The sequence below is a fragment of the Phocoena sinus genome, chromosome 19, assembly GCF_008692025.1.
Source record: "Phocoena sinus isolate mPhoSin1 chromosome 19, mPhoSin1.pri, whole genome shotgun sequence".
Taxonomy (NCBI): Eukaryota; Metazoa; Chordata; class Mammalia; order Artiodactyla; family Phocoenidae; genus Phocoena; species Phocoena sinus.
The window spans coordinates 46,997,662-47,011,886 of NC_045781.1; the positions used below are offsets into that span (position 1 = coordinate 46,997,662).

Here is a 14,225-nt window from a genome sequence, read left to right on the forward strand (position 1 = left end):
TAGGGTTTGGCGAGATCCCCGCGCCTCTGCCCCCGCTGCACCTGGCAAAAAGGCCCAGCTGATCCCGGCAGTTTTTCAAATGAGCCTGGATAGCGTCTCAAAATCCTCTTGACCACAGCCATCACTTGCACTCCAGGATGGTACTCAAGATACTCTAAAAAATACTCCCGGAGTCACGCTATAAGCTGGACCTAACGCTGGGGAAGGCAGCGATAATGACAATAATGGCCACCACGTCCTGGGGAGAAAACAGGATGCACACCCTCCCAGCTTCAACTCAACTCCCGGCTGCCCCGCCAGTGCAATCAGCCAGGAGGAAAAGACCAGAGAGTGGGGAGGGGACACACAGGGACAGAACAGTCATCATCTGCAGACCATATGTCATCTACAGACAGATTCCAACAGACGAGAAGAATCAACAGTGCTGAGCAGAAAAGACGTCACCAGATAACAGAAACTACAAGTTATCCAGGAGTTAATGAAGCAAGACTCCAGAGGAGAAAATGTAACAACTGGGCCAAGCTTACTTAATAAGTTACAACTGCAATAAAAATGCCAGCCGAACTTTTTTTTTTTTTTGGAGGAATTCAACCAAAGGAAAAAAATCCTTCTAGAATTAAGCAGAGGAATAGAGGTCCACAAATAAGCAGGTCAATTCTGAAAATGAAATGCCAAGAGGCACTTCCTTCCTGCCGTGAGGACAGGCCACAACTCCAATCCCTAAGCAGGACAGGCAGCAGCGGCTGGGAACCACGCAGCGATGAAGGGGGCAGGACTGTAACCGAGATGCTACCAGGAAAACTCACTCACCATAGGAAGAAAAGTCAATTTGGACACTTTGCCTCATGTTATAAACAAAGGGCAATCAAACACCTACAAGTGAAAGTTATAACCTTAGAGCTGATAAAAGAAAAGAATTGTGGGAGAATATCTCTGTGACCTTGAGGTGGAAAAAAATTATAAACGAAACCCTAGAAAAAAAGACCACAAAAAGCATAAAACATAAGGTAACAACAACAGAAACAAAGAGATGGATTCAACCTCATCAAAGTGAACGGTTTCAGTTGGGTGGGGGAACAACAGAAAGCTGACAGGGTGACAGGCCACCAAATGACAAGAGTCACTGATCTAGAATCTGGAGGTTCTCCTACAAACAAGCGAGGAAAAAACAAGAACACCAACAGAAAACCAATAAAATATGAAGAGTTTTCTGAAGGGGAGACCAGAATGGCCAAGATGGCCACAAAGGACGTTCAGGGATCCAGCCAGCAAAGCGGGACAGACCTGCGACTCTGCTCTGTGCTCAAGCAGGTGCCCAGGTGTCTGGTGAGGAACACCAGCCACACCCTCCCGAGTCAGAGGAACAAACAGGAGATCTACAGCCCAGAACGCTTTACGTAAATGCTACAAATACCTACAAAAGAACTCTATGTATTTTTCACAGACACTTGTCCAAGGGCAGATTCCAGACACATTACATTTGCATGGGTGCTTCTGGAAGAGGGACGGGAATGAGACAGGCATCAGGAATAAATGGGGAGAATAAAGCAAAACAAGGAAGCAGACCCATACAGACTGAGGACGGCCACAGAAGGACAGCACCCCACGCCCAGCCCCGCTCTTTACTCCTGTAATTCTCCTGTTAATTCTCACAGGCACCGCAGAACCGCTGCTATGGGTTCCGTGAGTCGGCAAACCCTCCTGGAGCCGGGACACACGCTCTGTGCGGAGGCCCAGTAGCCCAGCAGCCTGTGCGGGCCTTGGCGAGGCTGTGGGGACAGACAGGAGGACCCCAGCATTGGCAGGCACTGTGCCGGCAGGCCCAGAACCTCACCGGGGACAGAGAACTGGGTGGACAGGCCCCACATTTTCAGTCCTTGGCCTCTGCTGCTTGCGCGGGTGAGGGCTCAGGCTGGGCCCAGAGATAGCACAGGGGGGCCCCAGCCAGAGGGCCAAGGTCAGTCCAGCAGAGGCCAGGAGCAAAGCAGGTGCCTGGGTGGGAAGGCCAGGCCTGTGGAGAGGACAGTGCCAGGCCAGCTGGGCACCGGCCCCACCAGCCCAGCCTCAGCTCTGGTCGCCCTCCTCTGAGTCTCCTGGGGACTGAAGATAAAGAGCCTGGTCTAGATCTGACTCGGAAATGGGACCTGGGTTCGGACCACCCTTCCCCACGTGGGCCTGGGTCTCATCCCCTGGATTCCAACTTGGGGCAGAGAGAAGTCGGGGTGAGGCCTCACCCAAGTCTAGGAGGGCCCACCTCCACACCAGCATCAGGAGCCGGAAGGAGCCCCTCTGAGCTCCGTCTCCCCTGCCCGTCACAGTGAGGATTAGGGAAGAGGACGGAACACCATCAAGGGGGACGGCAGCCCACGGGGGAAGCCGGGGCAGGCAGTGCGTGCTCCAGGCCCAGGACTGCACGCTCAGACTCGGGGGCGCAATGGCGGGAAGCCCGCTCCTCCAGGGCAGCTCAGAAGGACCCAGAGGCCAGAAAGCTGGGAGCCAGGAGGGACAAGGCCCAGGGGAGAAGCCAGCCCAGGCAGGCAGTGCACAGAGAGCAGAGCAAGCGAATTTACCCTGCACCAAGGTGAGCGCCAGGACAAGGGCCCTCGGAACTACTGGCGGCGCCAGCACTGTCCACACCACAGTCAGGACGGTTATCACTGCACTGAGGCATAAATGAATCCTCAATAAAATGTCACTTGAACTTAACAACTGGGGAGAGGGTAATGTTTGAGACAATGGGGGATGCTTTTTCTTCCTGCTTCTCAGAAATTTTCAATTTGTATTTAATGAGCATTTCTTGGTTTGGGGGTTGAAAAAATATACACCCTGAAAAAGAAAACAGTGGACTACCTCCTAGGCTCCAAGGCAGGATGGGACGGACAAGGCCGAAGCAGGTCAGAGGCCAAAGCCCCAGGAGGAACAGATGGGGCGGGGGCTGCCCTGCTGCCCACTGGACTCACGGGTCCCATCCCCAGGCTGCCTGCAGGAAAAGCAAGTTTCCCAAATATGGTCTGCAGCCTGCTCAGGGAATCACACCCCATCAGGGGGGCGGGACACCCAACCCACCCTCCCCCAATGACCCCAGAACACAGAGCCACCCCTCTGGGTCCCCTCAGCCCCTGCCCTGGTGACCACAGGAAGTGCCAGCAGAGTGAGTCACAGGAAAATTCCCCTCCAGCCCAGTCAAAGGGGGCAGGGTGCAGACAGAGGGGAATGCCCCTCAGAGGCCCCTCACCTCTTAGAGGAGGGCAGCCCAGGGAAGGCTGGCAGAGGGGCTTCGGCCAGGCCCTGCTGGGCAGGGCTGGGCTCTCAGGGAGGCTGGAGAGCTCTGCCAAGGGCAAGGTCCAGCGGGAGGGGGAAGGGGGTGGAGGGAGGGTCCCCTGGACCCAGGAGAGCTGCCCAGGGAGCTACCGGGGCCTCTCGTGCCCAGGGTGGCCAGCTCTCACCTCCTGGGTATGAGCTCGATGAGCAGTCAAGGCCAATTCCAACTGCAACTGTATAGTCGGGGAGGCCGGAGCCAGGCTGGGAAGCACCTCTCAGGGTGGGCACGTGGCACCAGGCGCCTGGCACCAGGAGCTCCTCTGCCTGCGTCAGCTGGTGCCCCCTCCCCCCACCGAGCCCCCAAGGCAGGCTCTCCGCAGTCCTGGGCACTGCTGGCGCCACAGCGCTCCAGCTGGCCAAGCACCCGCCCCTTTGGGCCCCTAAGCCTCTCCAGCTGCTCCGGACACACTTCTCCCTCCAGTGCTGAGCAGCAGCTAAGACCAGACCTGGGCCTGGCTCTCCCTCCCACTGCTGGGGACCTTGGGCAAGTCCCTTAGCCTCTCTGAGCACCCAGATCCCTTGTGTTAAGGTGACAATCCTGGTTTCATAGGGAAGTTCTTTTGTTTAATAAAAGATTCACCTGGCATCTGCCCTCTGCCAGGTGCTGGGCCAGGCCCTGCAAGACGGTGCAAGTCTAGGTCGACCAGGCCCTTGTCTGCACGGGGCTTGCATCCCAGCAGGGCAGGCAGACACAAAACGATTTGCCAGGGCAGGGGGAAATGTGGCATGTGCAACAGGGCCACTACACATAGGACGGTCAGAGGTGGCCTCCCCCAAGGAGGACATTTCAGATGACTCATGAAGACCGAAAACTAGGTGACCATGAAACCAGCCAGGGAAGGGCATGTGGGCAGAGCGCAGGCTGAGCCAAGACACTGAAATAGGGAAAGGCTGGAGGGGAGACAGGACTGTGGCCCTGGACCAGCAGGCAGGCTGGGCCGGTCACACTGCAGGGTGCCTTGGGATGCTGCAAGGAGAGCTCAGTCCATGTCGTCCAAATGGTGGCATCCCATGGCAGAATACGGCAAAACCCACACCACCTGAGCATTCCTGCTCTGGACATGCTCCCCAGGACCCAGTGTCTTGTCCCAGCTTGGAAGAGCGGGGTCAGAAAGCCAGAAACCTGGCTTTCCAGCCTTCCTCACTGTTGGGCCCATCAAGTGCTTCCCCCAAGCTCACAAGAGGACACAGCTGTGACCTCTGGGAGGGGCACACCACCAGGGCACCATCGCAGTCCAGGCCAACTCTGCCAGCCACCTGGGTCCAAGGCACCACGGAGACTGCTGCTGACTCGCCCGAGTCTCTGGCCGCCTCACCCGCGACCCTAGGAAACCTGTCTCTGTGTCCTACTCCTCCTTCAGGATGTGACTTGGGTGTCAACCCCCCACCCCGCCAAGAAAGCTCCCACATCCCTCCCCGGACACCCACACCTCACTGTCCCCACCTCGAAGTGCTGATCAACAGCTCTTTTTACTGCCCACTTCGTGCCCCCAACCCGGGCGCCCAGAATGGGAGGGACCTGTCTGCTTGGGCAGGGAACGTCCCTCCGCCACACATGCACGCCAGGCCTGGCCCAGAGCAGGGCTGAGCGTGGGGCTGCTGGATGGGCGGGGTTCAGGCAAAAGCCCCCCTTGCGGAAGGTGGTGCCCTGCCCTCCCTGGGAGCCGCGCGGCCACGCCTGAGAAAGCCAGGAAAGGCCCTTTGGGCTCACTCACCCCAGAGGGAGGGGACAGAGGAGAGCCCCCTGCCCAACGCCAACACCCCCCAGGCAGCGGCCTGCCAGCCAGGCCCGCCAAGAACAACACCCTGGTTGTTGCACACGGGAGCTGAGAGGGCTGCCCCACGGCCCTGCCGGGTCTGAGAATGGCCCTCATTGTGTGCGCCAGACTCACCCGGGCCCTCAGACACGGAGCAGCTGGGCCTTGGCCGCCAACGGGCACGTGTCAGCGGCCATCTGACGGGTTCTCCCTCGGTCTGCTGCCCCAGAGAGCCCCGGATGTGCTCTGGGTATCCCCAAACCCCGACTCTGCGGGACGGTGCTACCTGGTGGTGGGGAGACTGACAGTTCACAATGATGACGATAACGCCGGCAGTGAGAGACAGGGCTCTTCTGTGTACCTCAATTATCTCTTTCAACCCTGTGAGACACTGTGATTGCCCCCACCTACGGATGGAGAGACTGAGGTGCACAACAGACACGACTCGCCAGGGTCGTGGTCAGGAAGTGGCAGCGGCAGATCTGCTGTGTGACAAAGTGCAGCTGGGTGGCTCCCGGGTACTGCTTAGGTCCACGGAAGCCAGGAGTGGAAATTTCACAGGGCTTTTCCGTCCCTCCCTGTCCCCTACCCTGACATACACCCCAGCCCAGGCACAGAGCCCCACACACAGCAGTCACTAGGGAAACTCTAGTTCTCTTCATACAAAGAACCATCTCAAACCTGGGCCAAGTTTATTTCTGGGGTATTCTGGTTGCTTGTCCCAAGGAGCCCCCGTGGCCACTGGATACAGCCTGACGTACGTGTGCCCAAGTGGCAGTCTACACCCACAGCCGCTGCTCACTTGTGCCCTGGGAGTCCCGCCGGAGGGGCAGCGGCTACAGGCCCACTGGCCAGGGTCCTGACAATCCTCTGCTCCGCCTCCCGGCTGCGATGGGGCTGGGAGGGCAGTGCCTCTTCCCTTCCCAGGAGGCCCCACACCCTCATCCTGGGTGGAACTCCGCAACAGCAGGCCTTGGCATCACCCTCCCCTTAATTCTTCCAGGACAACTGAGTGACCAGGGTCTGGGCTCAAGTCCTCAGTGCTCAGCGTGACAAGCGTGGATGAGCCTCCCATTCCGGAGCCACTCCAAGGGGACAAGGGGAGCATGGCTCCTTCCCTGCCTGCTTTGGCAGTGCCTGAGGCTCAGAGGACAGAGCAGGGGCCGTGTGGGGGTCCTCAGCCCCATGCCTGACAGCACCCAGAGGACAGGTCTACAGAACAAAGGACTAAAAACCCACCTGTGGGTGGCCACCGCCAGCAGCTCCCTCAGACAATCAGGAGCCCCGAGCTGGCCTTGCTACAGTGGAAAGAGCAGATGTCTTTGTGCCCAGCTCTTGGGCCGAAGCAGGCCCCTGGCCCCACTCTTGCCAGGGCATCCCAGGCACTGTCCCTGCGAGGCTGGGCAGAGGAAGAGAGGTGGCATGGGGAGGGCCCTCCTACTGCAGGACATGGCATCTGCAGCCCCCAACACACCTCGGACGGTGGGAACAGGTGGGCCTGGGGCCACGGCACCAAGGAGCCCATGCAGGTGACACGAGAGCAGAGCCCTCCACCCTCCAGCCCACCCCAACTTCTGACAGCTTGGGAGTGGTCCTCAACCCCTTAGAACCCTCACCACTGCCACCCAGCCCAGGGAACCGACCCAGGCTGACAGACCCCAGACATGTTTGAGTAGACCGGCTTGTTCAGTCTTGGGATTTGGTCTCTCAGCAGAGGGCCCAGCATGAGGTTGACCTTCACTTCAGGGACAGTACCAGGCCCTAGTAACCCACCGTGGCCAGCCCCAGATATGCCACTGGAGGGGCAGAGGCAGAAGCCCGGGTGGGACAGCAGGGACTTCACTCCTTACGAAGCCTTAGTTTCCCCACCTGGACATCTAAAGCCTCCTCAGCTCTGCCCCTCTCCAGCCCTAAATGATAGCTTTCAGCAGCCCTTAGAGCAGCACCGTCTGCTTCCGCAGGGATGGAGGAGGACACACTGGCACAAAAAGCAGGGTTCTCCAGCTCAAAAAAAGTACCAAGCCCCTGACTTCAGGATACGCAATGGAAACAGGGGACTGAGACAGGGCCCTGCCCCTCCACCCTCTGAGCTCCTTCCACGGCAGGCTGGTACTCTGCCCCACTCCTCACTCAGAGGTGGGAGGAAGTTAGCACAAGGAGACAGAGATAGAGCCAGGGCCTCTCCCCAGTGCTAGAGGGCCCAGCCTGCCCCCTGGAGGGAGGCCACTCTGTAGCCCCTTATTTGGGGGCCTTAAGGATCCAGAGGAGGAGGAATTTGGCCAGTGTCTCTGCTGGAGAACGACCCTGTCCCTGCCCTACCCTACAGCCTGCCCTCCAAGCATGACTCTAACACTGCTCCTCCCCCTTCCACCTGCTGGCTGGTTCTGGCTGCCCCAACTGGCTGTGGGCTCCTGGGGCATGGTGGAGGGAGTTCTCCAGGCCTGAGAGACAAAGGGTGGTGGGATCTCCTAAAAGAATAATGGAGGCCAGGAGGGGGCTACTAAGGAACAGTTCTGGAGCCAGAGAGACCCCACCAAGTTGGCAGCCCCAGTGGAGCATGGCAGCACCCCAAGGGCCAGAGCGCCCTCAACCCCAGAGCAGGGGGAGCACATGGCTAGAGCGTGGGGCCATACCAGGAGACTATGTTCTGGACACGGTTCTGTGAGGACAAGTAACTGCCCCTCTCTGTGCCTCAGTCTCCCCACTGGTACCATCTATATGACTCGTGGGGAGAGCAGGTGTCTTAGGGGCCCTTCCTGATTAGGAAGGATTCCCTAGTGGCACTGCCCTTACTTCAATCCCTTGCCCAAGCCTGGGGAGATGATGCCAGCCCACAACGCTAACGTCTCTGTTCAGCACAAGCGTAAAAGTCACCCTCTTTTAAAATCACCGGGAGCTGAGGGTGACTGCCTTGGCAGAAGCTGGGGCTGCCCTGCCCTACCTCCACCCGGCACCTACAGGACTCCTTCCTTGCCCACAGCAAGCGGGTAATGGGTGCTAGTGCCAGGAGAGCTTGCCGGCAGGTCCTCCCAGACCTCCCTTCCTGCCAGTCTCCACCTGCACCTGGGCCCTTCTCCTGCTTTTCTAAGCCTGTTAGCCCTGCCATCCCTCCACTCCCACCATCCGCTCTCCACCCTGGAAAGGAAAGAGTCATGGGCAGGAGGCGTGTCCCCCAGCCCAGGGGGATGAGGAACATCTCCCTGCCTGGCTGAAATCTGCACAGCAAACCCAGAGAGTACCTCCCAGCTTAGACTCTTCCTCACGCTAAGAGTGCCAAGGAAATAACTCTTCCTCATGCTAAGAGTGCCAAGGAAATAAACTCCCTGTTCTCAAGACCAGTTAGGGAGCCACTGCTCTTACCGAGGGATGGGAGACCCCAACATCTCCCCAGACTCTAACCCCCTCACACCCCCTGACCACGCCCGGCCCTCAGCAAATCTCAGCTTCTCCGAATCTTTCAACACCGCTCTGGGCTCTGCAGCAGCAATGAGGGGCTGGGCGCCAGGGCTGCGGCCACCCGGGCAGCGGCCCCGCCCCTCCCCAGCTCCCACGCTCTACCCGCGGAGGCTAGGACCACGGGATCGCGGCGCAGCCCTGGACTCCCCTGCCAAGACCCGGCTCCTACAACCGTTTTTGCAACCACGGTAGGTAATAACCGAGAATCTCCCGCCCTGGGTCCCGGAATCCAGCGCGGGCGGGCCGGGGGTTAATTATTAACTTCTCCGTGGACACCCGCGCTTGCTCACCCACCCCTCAATCCCTAACCTGGGGGCATGGGCAGCCCTCACTCCAAAACACACGGATCGCCACCCTGCTTCCTGGAAATTCACGGTCCAAAGGACCTCGGACCGCTCCTCGTAGCGATGGAAAGTGAGGCTCGGAGACAGGGCTCACAGGCCCAAGGTCACCCAGCAGGCAGCAGCCGGCAGAGGGAGAGCGGGCCTCCGGCCAGCAACTTTCCCGGATCCAGGAACTCTCCTACCGGCCGGCGGCCCCCGAGTCCGGTCCTTCCAGCCGCCCCCGGGGTGCGCAGGCTCTGGGATCCTCCGCAGTCCTGGCCTCCGGGAGCCCCGGCCAGGGCAGAAGGGGGGTTTTCCAGGACCTCGGACCCCGGCCCGGTCACGCCCCCGCGGAGGCTCCAGCGGCCCGTAGTTCCCAGGACCCGCAGGTCCGGCAGGAAATGCCACTCACTTAACTCTTTCCCGCCTGGGACCGCCCCGGGCGCGGGTAGAGCTGGGTCGCCTCCAAGCCGGTACGCGGACCTCGGCCGACACTCCCTGGCGCGCGGACGCCGCCCCGGCCACCGCGAGTGGACTCCGGGCCGCACTGGCTGCGCTGACCGCACTCACCAGGTAGTTCATCGTGTCGGGTCGGCCTGGGGCCCCGGCTCCCCGCAGGGCTCACAGCGAACTGCCCGCGCCGCGCGCTCTCGGATTCCCGAGAGCCCCGAAGCCGCCCGGGTCCTGGTCCGGCCGCCTCAGTCACCTCGCAGGCCACTGCCGCTGCCGCCACCGCCGCCGCCGCCGTCGCCGTACAGAGCCGGTCCCATCTCGCCCCGCCCGCCACCGCCGCCAAGGCCGGCGGGCCCAGCCCGGCTCCCGGCATGCCCGGTCGCGCGCGCCCATTGGCCGCTCTGGCTCCCCATGCAAATGAGCCGCCGGCTCGGGGGCGCGGCTGGCTGCGGGAGCGCGCGGGCACGCGCCGCCCAGGGGGACCGTCCACCCCCACCCCCACCCTTGCACCCGCGCTAGGCTCCAGGCGCCTGCCGGACACGCGGGATATCGCCTTTTCTCCGCACGCCCGTCCCTGCCCTCCACCGTGGGCGAGAACGCGCCCCTCCTCAAAGGCCTAAGCCTTCTTCTTCTGGGAAGACTGCCGGGATTGCCCTCCTCCCCCGTGGCCGTTGCAGCCCCGGAGGCACCAGCCTCAAGTCTGCCTTCCCCGCCCACCAACCTGGGGCATTTCACGCGTGTCCATCTGGCAGTCCGACTCAGATCTGCATCTAGAGGGGCATGTCCCAGCTGGCAGAAAACTAATAATACGACCACCGCACCGACTCTGGTCAGGCCTTCGGTGTAACAGCCCCAGGTTATGAAGACACAGCAAGGAAGCTGGGGACTGCGGCTGTCCCTGTAATCTAGGGAGAGTAGAACCGGAGCGCATCATGTTCTACTAGCCGTGCGCGGGAGGTTCCAGTGCACCCAGGGACAAGAAGCTTGCCATCTCCCACCTTCTCCTCGGAATTGAATTCAGTCTCCTCGAAGTGTCCCCCACTGTCTCGGTGCTGCTCTAGGAGATGTGCCCCTACCCCAATCCCTCCCTCAATCAGCCCTGTCCAGGGCTAACGCCTGTGCCCCAAGAGACTCCTGTTTCAGCAACAGGGGGTAGGAGGGATGCTGATGAGAATGAGGGGGAGGGAAGAAGCATGACAGGGAAACTGAGTGGAGGGTGCCTTGGTTCTCCTGAGCTCCCCCTCCCTAGGGGGGCAAGTTGGTGACTGTCACCCCACGTAGCCAGCCAGAGTCCCTGAGCACAGTTCAGGTTTGCACAGTGGTCTGCAGAGAGATCTAGGATGGGACCTCTCCAGAACTAGACTGTCCCATTTGCTGGGTGTGTGGACACCATCAGGCAGCTCAAAATTCCAGGGAAGCATGGGGGCACACCCTGCAGAGAACCCTCGGGCACGGCCTATAAAATACATACAAGCCCACGGTGCACTCACAGGTGCCCCTCCACCTGACACCCAGGGATGGCCGACTCAGCCTCTCACCAGGTGTGCTACCTTGGCCAGGCCCTCTCCCATCTGTAAAAGGAAGGAGCTGGGCTAGGGAACCCCAAGTCTGGCTGGTTACAGGTCCCCTGGAGAGCTTGTCAAAAAACAGATTCCTGTTTTTTAGGAATCCCCTCCTAAAAAACCCCTCCCACAGGTCCCCTCCTCCAGAAATCCCGGGTGTGGGGGGAATCTGGACATCTGCATTTCCCCCAAAGTTTCTCAGGGAACCACTGGACAGAACTCCCAGCATAGGGTGTGGGTAAGGAGCAATGGGATTTGGACTCAGTGTGACCCACAGTCCTCAAGAAGGAATGGGACAACTAGCTGCTACCCTCTGCCCTCCTCAAGACGGGACCTCCTGTAACCTTCAAAACAGCCCAGTTCTCCCACAGAAGAGCCAGCTCTCAGGGGAACACTACCTAGTGTATCCTCTCCTGCTTGTTCCCAAAGCTGTGCCCCAAAGTCAGAAAGGAAACTGCGGGCTCAGCCCCTCCGAAACCCTGCCCCTGCCCATGTCCTCAGCCTGGCTGGCATTCCAGGTTCCAAGGAATCAGATCAGAACCAGCTGGGCTGTGTGTGAACATCTGTCCATGCTGGGAGCTGGAGGAAGTCCCTAGGTTTTCCCCGGGTCTCCACTCCGGTGGGGAGTGGGGTGGGGACCAGGCTTCACAGCCAGACGGCAGGAGGTCTCTGCAGGAATGGGCAGGGACGCCAAAGGGCTGGCCTTACTCCGTCCTAGCTGGCCTTGGGAGACAGGAGGAGGCTGCCTGGGAGGAGGAGGACCGGAGACCCTCCCTCTCTGGGGCTGGATTAAAGCAGCGCTGGGGGCGGGGTCGCTCCTGTGGGCGGGCAGGCGGGGGAGGAGAACCCAGCTCTGGCCCAGGCATTTCAAAAATTTGCTGCTTTTCCACTTAAACTCCCCGCCCCCCCCCCACCCAAGACTGTGCCTCCCAGAATGGCATTTCCGCTTTGGAATCAAGGCCCCAGGATCTGTGCCCCACTGTGCTGCAAGGGGAGTAGCTGGAGGGGGACAGGAATGCCCCCTCCCAGGCCTGCCATGGGGGAGTGGGGGAGGGGCACCCACTGGGCAGGCTCTGGCTGGGGTGTATGGGGGAACAGACCCTCCCGGGCCACTGCCAAGTGACACAGCCCCCAGGACAGCATACAGGCTGGCCCTGGGCCAAGGTCTCTATGACCACGTGCTCATTCCATGCCCGCAGTGATCCTGCAAAACAGCCTTCACGATTAGCCCCGTCTTCCAGATGAAGAGGTTGAGACCCAGTTTACTGTCCCTTGCCCCATCCCACAGACTTCAGCCACAGAAGGGAAAGAACTGGTGGCCAAAGAAGGGACAGTGGGGATGCTAGAGTGCAGTCCACCCTGACTCCCCTGTGGCAGGCAACTTCAGGACAGGGCAGAAAGGGAATCAAGAGGCAGGGACACTCAGGAAAGCCAAGGACCCTGCCGCACTCAGAGACTCCAAAGGACAGGCATCTGAGACCCAAGCACCACCCTCAAACACAACCCAGTTCAGAACTGGGGCCCAGGGACTTCCCTGCTGGTCCAGTGGTTAAGACTCACACAGGGACGCTGGCTCTCATCTGTCCATTAACGTGTCCACTGGGGTGAGGGCTGCTGCTGGTCCTAGACCCTAAGTGGGGAGACCCGGCTCCTGCTCTCTGGGCTTTTGGGGTCTTATTCTCTAGGTCAGACACACAACACAAAGAACTATTCTTGCTTTCGCCCCAACAATGTCTGTGGCAGCATTTATAACAGCAAACAAAGGTGGGGCATAACCTACATGCCCAGCTACAGGGGACTGGCTGGGCAACCAGAGCCTCTCAATGCAAGACTGTGCAGATATTAAGATGGCCACTTTCAGAGACTAAAATCATGCAAGAAAATGCTGACGAGCAGTGAAACGAGTGGGCTAAAATGGCTTGCACAGTGTGACTCAGACAGCCCCCTTCCCCTCCTAAAGCCTTGGTTTTCCCAGCAGCACAGAGGGTGGCTGGATGGGTCAGCCGATGGCCGGCTCTGGGAGCAGCAGCAGGAAAGGATTTCCTGAGGCCGGAGGTGAGTGCTGCCAGCCCAGGGACAGGAAGAAATGATGTATCCGTAGGGCTATGGGTGTTGACGCCTTGCCCCTGGGCTGGCCACGCACACTGGCAAGCTCCAAGCCAGCCTGCAAGCCGGAGCCAGCCCTGCCTGGGCAAGGGTGGAGGAACCCCTGTGGATGGCCTGGAGAAGAGGCCAGCCCGCTGCATCGAGAACCACTGTCACACAGGCCGGACACCCCACACACCCAGTGTCAGCCAGCCCTCACTGCCCTCCTGGGGACCAGGACAGAACTACCACCACCCAGAGGCTCAGAGAGGGGCAGTGCCTTGCCCAGGTCACACCTCCAGGAAGTGACAAAGCTACAAACTAAAAATGTAACCATACCTGGCTACCCAGGGGTGTGCCCACAGAACAGCACCCCAGGTGATCTCAGACAGAGCAGAGTCTGCACGCTTAGGGCGGGCGTCAGAGCCATAAAGAGCTCTCCCGTCAGAGCCATGAAGAGCTCTCCCGTCCTCCCCTGCTCTCCAAGGGCGGAGTAACCATGGGGCAGTCTGTTTGTCACTGCAGTGGTGACTCGGACTGTGGGGGGGTGGGCTCTAGTCCCCAGCCTTCGAGTCCGTTTAGCATCGTCCCAGGCCAGTCCCCAGAGACCAGGGTACAAGGGCACAACCAGGACCGAAGGTGTGGGGACAGAGCCTAGGGGTGGCGGAGGCGGGTAGATGGGCCTGGATCCCAGAAAATCCACTGCCCCCCACATTCCCGCAGCTCCCTCCCCTCCCGCTCTGGCTCCTTCAAGAACGGGGAACTGGAAGGAGCAACAGTCTCCCGATTCTTTTTTTTTTTTTTTTTTTTTTTTTATGCTGTACGCGGGCCTCTCACTGTTGTGGCTTCTCCCGTTGCGGAGCACAGGCTCCGGACGCGCAGGCTCAGCGGCCATGGCTCACGGGCCCAGCCGCTCCGCGGCATGTGGGATCCTCCCCGACCGGGGCACGAACCCGCGTCCCCTGCATCGGCAGGCGGACTCGCAACCACTGCGCCACCAGGGAAGCCCTCCCGATTCTTTTAATTGCTTTTCTAACCTGGAAATGAAAGAGCAGCAGAGGCACCTGCGGGGAGGTGCCTGCTTCAGTGAGCGAGCAGCTCGGTTCACAAGGCTGGGGCACTTCCCAGGAACTCTTTGCCCCAGCCCAGGGTGCTGCCCCCATGGCCTGAGTCCTCCCTTCTCTTCGAACCCCCCTCCCCATGTGCCTCAGAGAAGCAAAAACCAGGCCCCACATGTGCATAATGAGAAGGCTGCCCTCCCTGATGGC

At 60.1% G+C, this 14,225-nt stretch overlaps 1 protein-coding gene across 4 annotated transcripts in view; it reads right to left on the reverse strand.

Moving 5' to 3' along the window:
- The window catches only part of BCAR1 (BCAR1 scaffold protein, Cas family member), a 35,692-nt gene that overhangs the window by 13,231 nt on the left and 8,236 nt on the right, over window positions 1–14,225 (reverse strand). Inside the window, exon 1 of one of the 4 annotated variants that reach the window (XM_032613381.1) lies at window positions 9,428–9,626. The exons of 1 other annotated variant lie outside the window; for it this stretch is intronic. In XM_032613381.1, coding sequence (XP_032469272.1) covers window positions 9,428–9,439 — 12 coding nt within the window. In that variant the 5' untranslated portion in view covers window positions 9,440–9,626. Of the gene's footprint in view, window positions 1–41; window positions 2,836–9,427; window positions 9,627–14,225 lie in introns of those variants that run through there. 2 more of the 4 variants (XM_032613383.1, XM_032613380.1) reach the window with 2 other exon arrangements.